The sequence below is a fragment of the Danio aesculapii genome, chromosome 1, assembly GCF_903798145.1.
Source record: "Danio aesculapii chromosome 1, fDanAes4.1, whole genome shotgun sequence".
Lineage (NCBI taxonomy): Eukaryota > Metazoa > Chordata > Actinopteri > Cypriniformes > Danionidae > Danio > Danio aesculapii.
This window is the reverse complement of record NC_079435.1, coordinates 50,879,772-50,890,154: the sequence shown is the minus strand read 5'-3', so window position 1 is coordinate 50,890,154 and position 10,383 is coordinate 50,879,772. Positions and strand designations below refer to the sequence as shown.

Here is a 10,383-nt window from a genome sequence, read left to right as displayed (position 1 = left end):
AGAAAATAAAACAGTGATAGGAAAACATATTTTTAAGTTTTTTTTTGCGTTCCTTAGCAAAGATGTTTTGCGTTCTCGCAAAACTGTTTCTCCACAAACACTTCCTGTTCACTTCATTCATATAAACCCTCACGTTTTGCCGAAATTCTCCCATATTTTACCATTCTATCCCACTTTCTTTAAATTAAAGCTGTGCATCGATTATCGCCTTTCATATGCAACCTCTAAAACTGATCCCAGATCAGCTACGTGCCATTTAAAGTGACACTTTTAATATCAAACAAGTGAGCAGCAAATCTCTCGTTTCGTCTCGTCTCGTGTACAGCTGATCTGTTTGATCAGTTTATTGTACGGTGCGCGTCTGTCAGTCAGCGCTTATACATGCATTCACTGGTTCAGATGTAGCAAATGAAAGGCGATGATCGATGCACAGCTTTAATGTAAAGAAAGTGAAAGCAGACATTTTAATATTAATTTCAGCGTGCTTTCAAGATTAAAAATATATCAGAAATATGGGAAAATACTTAATAATAGGATGATAGTGGGATAAAATGGTAAAATACGGGAGAATTTCGGCAAAACGTGAGGGTTTACATGAATGAAGTGAACAGGAAGTGTTTGGGGAGAAACAGTTTTGCGAGATAACGCAAAACATCTTTGCGAGGGAACGCAAAAAAACTTAAAAATATATTTTCCCATCACTCTGTTTTTTTTTTCTTCCACCATTTTTTTTCACCACCATCACGTCCCTTCCGGGTCTCCATAGAATCCTTTATTTTCAGTTTGCTTTTTTGTGTAGCTCAGTAATAAAACAAACATACAAACAAAAAAGGTTGTGTTAAATTGGAAATGACGATCTCTGTTAAAGGCATTTGTCCCAACCCTCCCTATCATTCTCTCTTCTCAGATGGGATGGTGGGCTAAATCAAAGGTTACCAAGGGCCAACTTCCACAGGCCCTAGTTTGGACACCTCTGGCCTAGTAGATATGGTAATACAACTATAGCAATAGAAACAAATTGTCCAATACTGTAGTTAGTTATATATATTAGGCTACATGACAATACACCACATTTTACTGTTGTAAAATCTATACTACAGCATTCACTAAAGCTAAACCTTCATTAACATGTGTTGTTAACGTAATACTTTAATATATTGGTCTACAGTATAATAAACTTTACTATAATTTGGTTCAACAACACTATAGTAGCCAATTTACTATGAATTACTGCATTATCTTTTCATATGGGTTGTCTTGGCCATGTCTTCATCATGTGTAAATGTTTTGGATCGATGTGGTTAGCTTATTCGATTTTAGCACTAACAAGCAATTGTGTATCTAATAAATTGTCCAGTAAGCATATGTTCCAAACAAACCTCGAAGAAATGAAGTGTATAAATCAATAAATCTTTACAATCGGTATTTGTTTGTATCCAGAACATTTTTTGTCAGCCACCTACATCCTCTAGGGGGCGGCAGCACGAATCCCACTGACGCGCTCTTCTTCTCTGTTTATCATCATCTTTCACTTCCTCTTCGAAATCATGGCGGTGCACGGCCCGGTCGTGAAAATCCACCCGGTGGTTTTGGCTTCGATTGTGGACTCATACGAGCGCAGAAATGAGGGAGCGAGTCGTGTGATCGGAACATTATTAGGTGGGCCATTGATTTCTTCTGTGAAATGTTTGGGACAGTCGCGAATAATACAAACAACAGGAGCGTCGCTTGGTCTAGTGTAGCATGTGTTGCTGTCGAGCTGAATGGCTGGAGTGGATTAGAAACTGTACAGATCAGCAGCATAACTTACCTGGTTGTGTTTGTGTGTCAAACAGGAACAGCAGATAAACATGTAGTCGATGTTACCAACTGCTTCTCTGTTCCTCACAACGAGTCTGAAGATGAGGTGAGGAAAACAGCATCATCTAACAGATCCTTTAGTGTAACTTATGCCAGTCAATTGTGTAACTTTTCAGGCATAACACAAATCAATTTTCACACCACAGATTCTTCATTCTAACCATTTGTAATGATGCTTTACAAAGGGTTAGCCTGAGGTGTCTGTGGTATACAGTGGTATTTTGTTATGTATCTTTAATCTAAGTGATTGGCATACAATTACAAACTATCAACTGTTAATGAATTGAAGTAGGGCTGAACAATATAATAGAGGTAGGCATGGGCCGGTATAAGTTTCTAACGGTATGATAACCTTGGATAAAAATATCACGGTGTTATGCTATTGTAATTACTTCTCTAAAATACATTCTTTTTAAATGTCTGGGTAAAAAAACTAATTTTTTTTTTCGCTTTGAACACAATTGCTACATATGAAATCTCATACTTCTATACTATATATTATGCTAAAAACAATAATCAAGCCGAGTAGCATGTCTGAATTCAAAGAATTCGAAAAACAGTGCGAGAAGTACCCAGATGACCTACTTCTGGCAACATTCTGAAGTGTGCATCTGATGGATGCTACGCTGTCCCATGATGCACCACGAGAGAATTCATGAACGGGAGTGAAGCGATGCAACTGACGCGGGTATGTCATGTGATGATAACAAAATTGCATCCGCAGTTCGTCCGAGCTCTATTCATACGGTATAGAATTTACTTTTCTAAAGGTCAAGTAGTAAACTCATGTGCAGTACCTGCTGAGTACTAGGCGGTTTCGGAGACAGCCAATATATTTTATTTTGAGAAACATTTAAATTATTGTGGAGCAGTAAACATGTCAGGCTAAATAACTCAAATGAATCATTGACTACTGCTGTCTTCATTAGTTTCAAAAACACAGATGTCACAAGGTTTTAAAACCTTGACTTTTCCAAACCATGGTAAACCTTGAAAACGGTTATCGTCCCATGCCTAAATAGAGGTGAAGTTGGTTTTATATTTGGATATTTTGACATTTTGCTTAGAAATCAAATTTCTGAAAATAATTGTTTGCCAATTCTAAAAAGGGAAATCATATTAGCAGCCGATGACTATCAAAATACAACATTGGTTTCTGTCAATTTATTAGTGCTAATGTTGTTTTGAAGTCAGACTTGCATGCTAAGATAAATAATATAGAGACCATAAATGAACAAACAAGTGAATATAAAACCAACTTTACCTCTAAAACAATATATCGTTTGAGCATCAATATCGCAATGTGTGTATCCTCAATAGTCACATCGCAGGACTAGATTATTTATTAAATATATCTTTTTTCAGTATTTATACAATGATGACCATTTTATTTTACATTATTTATGCAGATGCACTGTATAAAAAAAGATTACCTAGTTGATCTAAACCAGAGACACCCAAAGTAGGGCTGCCAAAGTTGGCCCAATTTAACCTTTCATTTGGCCCGCTGTCCCATCTGACATGAACTTTTTTTGGCTGTTTTAATTAAAATGTATCAGTTAAATCAGGAGAGTCCAAACATGGTCCTGGAGTGCCGGTGTCCTGCATATTTTAATTCCAACCCCAATTAAACACACCTGAACCAGCTAATCAAGCTCTTTTTAGGTATACTAGAAAGTTTGAGGAAGGTGTGTTGAAGGAAGTTGGAGCTAAGCTATGCTGGACACCCGCCCTCCAGGACCGAGTTAAATGTTGTGAATGAATCTGATTTTTAAAAATGTAAAAACTGTCAAATTCTTAATAGTTAAATCGAATTAGCAGCCACTTACTATAAAGTACAACATTGTGATTGAGGTAAAGTTGGTTTTATGTTTGCACATTCAGACTTTCTTCTTAATAATAATTTTAAGAAATTGCAAAAAAAAATGTGGAATCATATTAGCAGCCATTGACTCTTAAAGTACAATATTGTTCACAGTCATATAAGTGGTGCTAATGTTGTTTTAAAGTCATACTTGCATGGTATTTTAGACCAAATATTCAAAGTACCATGGTAAACAATATAGGGAGCATATCACAAGTTGTCACTGAACGAATGTGCGAGTATAAAACCATCTTTACCTTAATTTGCATTGGTCCTTTACAAAGGGTTAGAGTGAGGTGTCTGCTGTATACCATGGTATTTTGTTAGGCATCTTTACCTAAGTGATTAGTTAGCATACACTAACAAACCACCAACTAGCAATGATAGGGGTAAAGTTGGTTTTATATTCACACATTCAGACTTTCACCTTCTTAATATAATTTCCGAAAAATTCTAAATAGGAACATGTTATTAACAGTCAATGACTATCAAAATACAACATTGTTCAAAACAACATTAGCACTAATAAATTGACTGTGATGTCATACTTGCATGCGGTTTTAGACCGAATATTCAAAGTAGCGTGGTAAATAATATAATCGCCTTCAATAACGATAAGAGCGTTTAACAACTTTATAAAAAAAACAAAAACAGAGTTACAAATATGTGTTGTACTGCTCATAACAAAACCTCATGATAATTATTCTATATTAGCCTTTTTAAGTTCTGCTTTAGGTTGAACTAAGATTTGATTGAACTCGAAAGACAGAATGTGTGAATAATAAATATGGTATTTATGGGTTTAATTTAAGGAGCACCAGCATTTCATCATCATCATAGCCGATCGTGAATTACAAAAATATTATTCCCAATGTGGAATTAACAGTGAGATCCGATTTTATTTATTTGTTTATTTATTTTTTTAATAGGTGGCTGTTGACATGGAGTTTGCCAAGAACATGTATGAGCTTCATAAGAAAGTTTCGCCGAGTGAAGTCATTGTTGGATGGTATGTGGTCACATTTCAAAATGAATAGTTATCGTTTCCTATGCTCAATATTTTTGTAGTTATTGAAAGATGTAAAAAAAATTTTGTTGGACATTTTTGTTGCACATTAGTGTACGTCTGCTATTTTTCATTTAATGCGTTTTGCTTTGGTATGCTTAAATTAACAATATATATTTTTACAATTATCAAAATTAATATTTCTATAAATTCAGTATTTTTTGTCTCAGAATCCCATTATTTTATTGCAACCATTTTAAACTTGTATCTTTTAAATTAATTCTAAATTCAAATGAAATTTATTAAGTTTCTATTTTACAATTCATAATTTTTTCCCCAGAATTTTTTTTTTGATTTCTCTAAGAATAAGAAGCAAAAAAAGTTTACTCTCACTATTTTTGATAATTTATGTGAGTTTATATCTCACAACACAGTTGAGTTTATATGTCAAGACTCAAAGAATTGTGAAAAAGAATATTTGCTTTTTATTCCCTTGCAAAAACTAGCTTCTGTAATGTACATATCTATATATCAAAACAATTAAAATAGTGCAAATGACAGAAACACACAACAGAATTATTAGAACTTATTAAAAATATAATAATAGAGTCTGATCTCAAATAAACTTAAGGAATGTTATTTCACTGAATAAAGAGGATGTGTTGTTTTGCAGGTATGCCACAGGATTTGACATCACAGAGCACTCAGTTTTGATCCATGAATATTACAGCAGAGAGGCTCCAAACCCCATTCACCTCACTGTGGACACGGCACTGCAGAGCAACAAAATGAACATCCGGGCTTACGTCAGGTAACACAACCACAAACAAACAAGTGCTGACTACTGCACGACTAATCGCTTATGAAATAAAGGTTTGTGTTTACATAATAATGTTGTGTGTACTGTCTGTTTATATTTGTTATGTATATATAAATGCACACATTTATTTATTTATGTATGTGTATGCGTATATAGACCTTTTTTATAGAACGCAAAATTACCCATTATGCTTTGCATGTATGAAAAAGGAGGATGCTTTGAACTTCTGGTCAGCAGCTTGATGCATATAAACAATCCCATTTTAGACAGCTTTGAAACGATGGTTTTAATCAAGCGGCAACCTCCCGCTCTCCCTCGGGAAGCCAATACGGAAGTAACTAAAACTGCAATTCATCAAAATTCCGCTAGTCCTGGCTCCATAATAGAGCAAGTTGCAATTTAGCCCACTGTTAGAATGGCCAACTTTACAGCAGAAAAAAAGGTGTTTACAGCCTGGTACAAAGAACGATTTTGGTTCATATAGCTATTATTACCCTCCATGACAACTGTGAGGGGGTGAATTTTTTTATAACTCATCCATTTCCTTTATATTAGGTTATATTAAGTTTGCATAATTAAGGGCGTGGCCACTTGAGTGACAGCTAGGTCTCGCTGGTCGCCGTCACTTCACCTCAGCTGAATCCGGCAGATTAGCCACTGATCTCGGCATATTCATCGTATTTTTGTGTTGTTTTATGTGGCTTTACACAGTCAGCTGCTTTTTGGACTTATTTCTTACAATTATCAGATGATATGGGATGCTGTGTGCACTTAATTGTGCTCACAAACCATTCATGTGGTCTCCGTTTCCCATGTGAGTAAAGTTATATACTTGTATACCATCTCTATAAATGTATTTGTATTACTCCTGTAGAAAACGTCATAAGAACAATGTTTAGTGGCTCAATGTATTACTACAGTGTTTTTGAAAGTCTAAACACTTTACTGATATAGTGTACAGCCAAGCACATGTGGTCAGAACACAAACGAGTCGCAGGTAATGAAGTATTAAGCGTTTCTCCCAAAGTAAAGTCTGTCTGCTGGGTCTAAGCAAAGTGCCAGCTGGTGTCTGGAGCTCCGCTCACTCTCCGCCTCTTTGCCCTTGTTTGGTATCCCGCCGTGGGTGCGATGACGCGCGGACAAAATGGCGACGGTTGGCCGCGCCTACTTGTAGCTTCTTTTGCGCTCTTCAGAAACCTATGGGTGACGTCACGGATGCTACGTCCATATATTTTACAGTCTATGGTTTTAATCGATTTTACTTGCTTTTAACATCTTTTAACTAATACTTCTGTTGATCAGCGCCACCTCCTGGACAGATTATTTATAAAATATGATCTAACAGGAATTACAAACAACATCTGTGCGTTATTTACCCTTTCCGTCAGACAGCATCTTGTGCCATTTAAATGGAGCATTGTCATGGCAAAAGTGATCATTTTCTCTTCTTTTCGAATGTATAACCAACCCAAGCAAATGTAATACACCAAAATGTTTGACACACACGTAGCCTGTACTGTCCTACTAACACACTGATTGAAAGACATAGTAAAAATAAAGGGGCATTTTGAAATGACAGAAAAACAAAATACAGTGGTAAATACTACACAAAAACTAAAAGCATCTTATCTGATGGCAGACACTGAATTAGGAGAGCATTGTTCTCATGCTTAACCGCATCTTGCAGAAGTATAACGGCTTTAACACACGTCTTTCAAATCAAAATCAAAGTTGTGGTTCACAAAAACACTCCATAAGCCATTCAAAACAGTATTGACAACCATTTTTAGATCAAGATTTACCAGTTGTGAACGGAAGTTCTAAGCCTCCTACCGAAAGATGCTGGTCGCTATGGTGCCCTCCATTCAGCAATGAAGAACAAGGTCTATAGAAAATATTTATATTTATATAAAAAAAGATATCTATATCTTATATATACATAATATTAGCCCCCCTGATTTATTAGCTTCCATTTATATCTTTCCACAATTTCTGTTTAACTGAGAGCAGATTTTTTTTCAACACATTTCTAAACATAATAGTTTTAATAACTCATTTCTAATAACTGATTTATTTTATCTTTGTCATGATGACAGTAAATAATATTTGACTAGATATTTTTAAAGACACTTCTATACAGCTTAAAGTGACATTAAAAGGCTTAACTAGGTTAATTAGGTTAACTAGGCAGGTTAGGGTAATTAGGCAAGTTATTGTATAACGATGGTTTTTGTTGACTATTGGACAAAAAAAAAATAGCTGAAAGAGGCTAATAATTTTGACCATAAAATGTTTTTTAAAACATTTAAAACATACTGTGAAAATTTACTTGCTCTGTTAAACATAATTTGGGAAATATTTAAAAAAATAAATAAATAAAAAGGGGGCTAATAATTTTGACTTCTGCGCGCACGCGTGTATGTGTGTGTGTGTGTGTGTAGATAGATAGATCGATAGATAGATAGATATGTAATGTAGATATAATATGTATGTTCTTATTATTATTTTTATATATATTTTTCTGAACATAATAGTTTTAATAACTAATTTCTAATAAATAGATCTATTTTATCTTTGCCATTATGACAGTATATAATATTTCACTAGATATTTTTTAAGATGTCAGTATTCAGCTTAAAGTGCAACTTAAAGGCTTAATTATGTTAACTAGGCAAGTTAGGGTATAACAATAGTTCTGTAGTTAATTGAAAAATGAATAGCTTGATGGGGCTAATAATATTGACTTTAAAATGTTTTTTATTTTTAATTTTAATTTTTTTGCAAATAAATGCTTTTATTTTAGCTGAAATCAAACAAAAAGAGTTTCTCCAGAAGAAAGATTTATAGGTAATACTGTGAAATATTCCTTGCTCCGTTAAACATAATTTGGGAAATATTGGAAAAATAAAATATAATTCAACTGTATGTAAATGTTTGTAAAGTGTGTGTATATATACATGTGTGTGAATTTAAATATGCATGAAAAATTTACACACAACACCTTTTTATGCAAACCTTTATTTTTTTGCAGTTAGTCATGATTCATCGTTAAACAGAATTAAAACAAACCGTCTGCAAGTCATGTTCTGTTATGCCACCTTTTCAAAGGTAGGTTTCCTCTTCTGCATTAATAGCATTTATTTATTGTGTTTTTAGTTCACAGATGGGTGTGCCAGGCAAGACTGTTGGTGTAATGTTCACCCCGCTGTCAGTCAAGTACATTTACTACGACACAGAGCGCATCGGAGGTCAGTAATTGAAAGGCTTTACCGTGTTTGCAGAGTAGGGTATTTTCTTGTGAGTGTGTTTTTTAATGGTTTAAACTTGTTTCTCTATAGTGGATCTTCTCCAAAGGACTCGTGCATCTCCCGGCCGCACCAATGGACTGACCACAGATCTGGCCCAGGTAGCCGGTGCAGCAGGACGTGTGCAGGAAATGCTGGCAACAGTGCTCTCATATATAGAGGACGTGCTGGTGAGTGTTTTTTTTTTATTTTTTATTTTTTATTTTTTGTATTTCCGTGTAATGTTAGTACTTGGTGGACTGATTGAATTCAGAAGTACTTTGTGTAAACATTATAGCTTAAGGAAGTAATTCTAACTTCAGAGCTGTCATTTAAGTTTTTAATTAAGTTTTTTGCTTTTCTGCACAGAAACTAATTTAAAAATGTTGTAATAAATGGCAAATATAAGGATGTAAATTCATATTTAATTTAATAAAGTAATTTATTCATGTTTTAATTGAGTTTTTATATATTTGTATTTTGCAACACTATATAAATATATTCATGTGCATCTATAGCACAATACATTATAGATTGATATACTACATCTGAAAGCATTTGAAAATGCCACACTTATTAATGTTTTTTTTACTCTAAGCTCATTTCATAACTTTATTGGAGTGTTTGAAATAAATCCTCCTGTGCAATGATTCCATAGTCGTGTGCTTATATATAATAATAACTTAAATTTTTAATGAATTTTTTATTTTTAAATAATTAACCAGTGCGTTTACTGTTTTATTGCTGTATTTTCCAGTCTGGTAAAGTGATGGCAGACAACAGTGTTGGTCGTTTCCTGATGGATCTTGTGAACAAAGTGCCCAAGATCACAGCAGAAGACTTTGAGAGCATGTTGAACTCCAACATTAATGTAAGTGGCATTAAATACTGTGATATTCAGTGTTTACTTGCTTTAAAATCAGGGGTGTTCCCATAGTGTTGAGTATTTTAATTTGGGGAGTTGTCATGGAAGCTGTACTGATAATTTGAGTAAATAGTGTTTAAAAACATTTTAAATTTCCAAAAGACTCACACAAACTTACCTTATCCGATGAATATTAAATAACTTGTAAACTCCAAAGCAGTGCGAATCTTGTAATGTCTTCCAGATTAAACTGAAGAGTGCTTTCATAGTTCTTACTCTTGTTCATTTCTTTTCAGGATCTGTTGATGGTGACCTACCTGGCCAATCTTACTCAAGCTCAGATCGCGCTTAACGAGAAACTAGTTGTTCTGTGATTTGGAAATTAATATTAATAAAAAGTTTTGTCATTCCAGAAAACTGTCTTGATTTTGTTTTGCTTTTTTACATTGTTACATGTCTGAGAGTTTGGTTAAACTTTAACATAAGAACAATCTAAAACACTTGGTGAACCCTTTTTTTTAAACGTTGAGATAACATTCTCAAAACAGGAAATTTTCAGAACATTGAGGGAACATTCCAAAAATATGAGAACCTTCCAAAACATTGAGGGAACATTCTGAAGGATTGAAGGAACATTATGAGAACATTTCAGAAACATTGACAGAACATTTCAAAAACAACATT

At 34.2% G+C, this 10,383-nt stretch overlaps 1 protein-coding gene across 1 annotated transcript; it reads left to right on the top strand.

The window, feature by feature from the left end:
* The first annotated feature begins 1,527 nt into the window (after nt 1–1,527).
* Nucleotides 1,528–10,116, top strand: eif3f (eukaryotic translation initiation factor 3, subunit F). The gene is made up of 8 exons (XM_056462143.1): nt 1,528–1,659; nt 1,836–1,906; nt 4,654–4,733; nt 5,404–5,541; nt 8,707–8,798; nt 8,889–9,025; nt 9,592–9,705; nt 9,996–10,116. The coding sequence occupies exons 1-8, from the start codon at nt 1,548–1,550 to the stop codon at nt 10,071–10,073; spliced, it is 822 nt and encodes a 273-aa protein (XP_056318118.1). The 5' UTR covers nt 1,528–1,547; the 3' UTR covers nt 10,074–10,116.
* Nucleotides 10,117–10,383: the final 267 nt, after the last annotated feature.

What these genes read in the sequence shown, in the direction of transcription:
- eif3f (XM_056462143.1), top strand. Translation starts at nt 1,548, where the DNA reads ATGGCGGTGCACGGCCCGGTCGTGAAAATCCACCCGGTGGTTTTGGCT. An exon ending in TGTGATCGGAACATTATTAG is followed by an intron (nt 1,660 to 1,835) that starts GTGGGCCATTGA and finishes TGTGTCAAACAG; the next exon opens with GAACAGCAGATAAACATGTA. An exon ending in AACATCCGGGCTTACGTCAG is followed by an intron (nt 5,542 to 8,706) that starts GTAACACAACCA and finishes TTGTGTTTTTAG; the next exon opens with TTCACAGATGGGTGTGCCAG.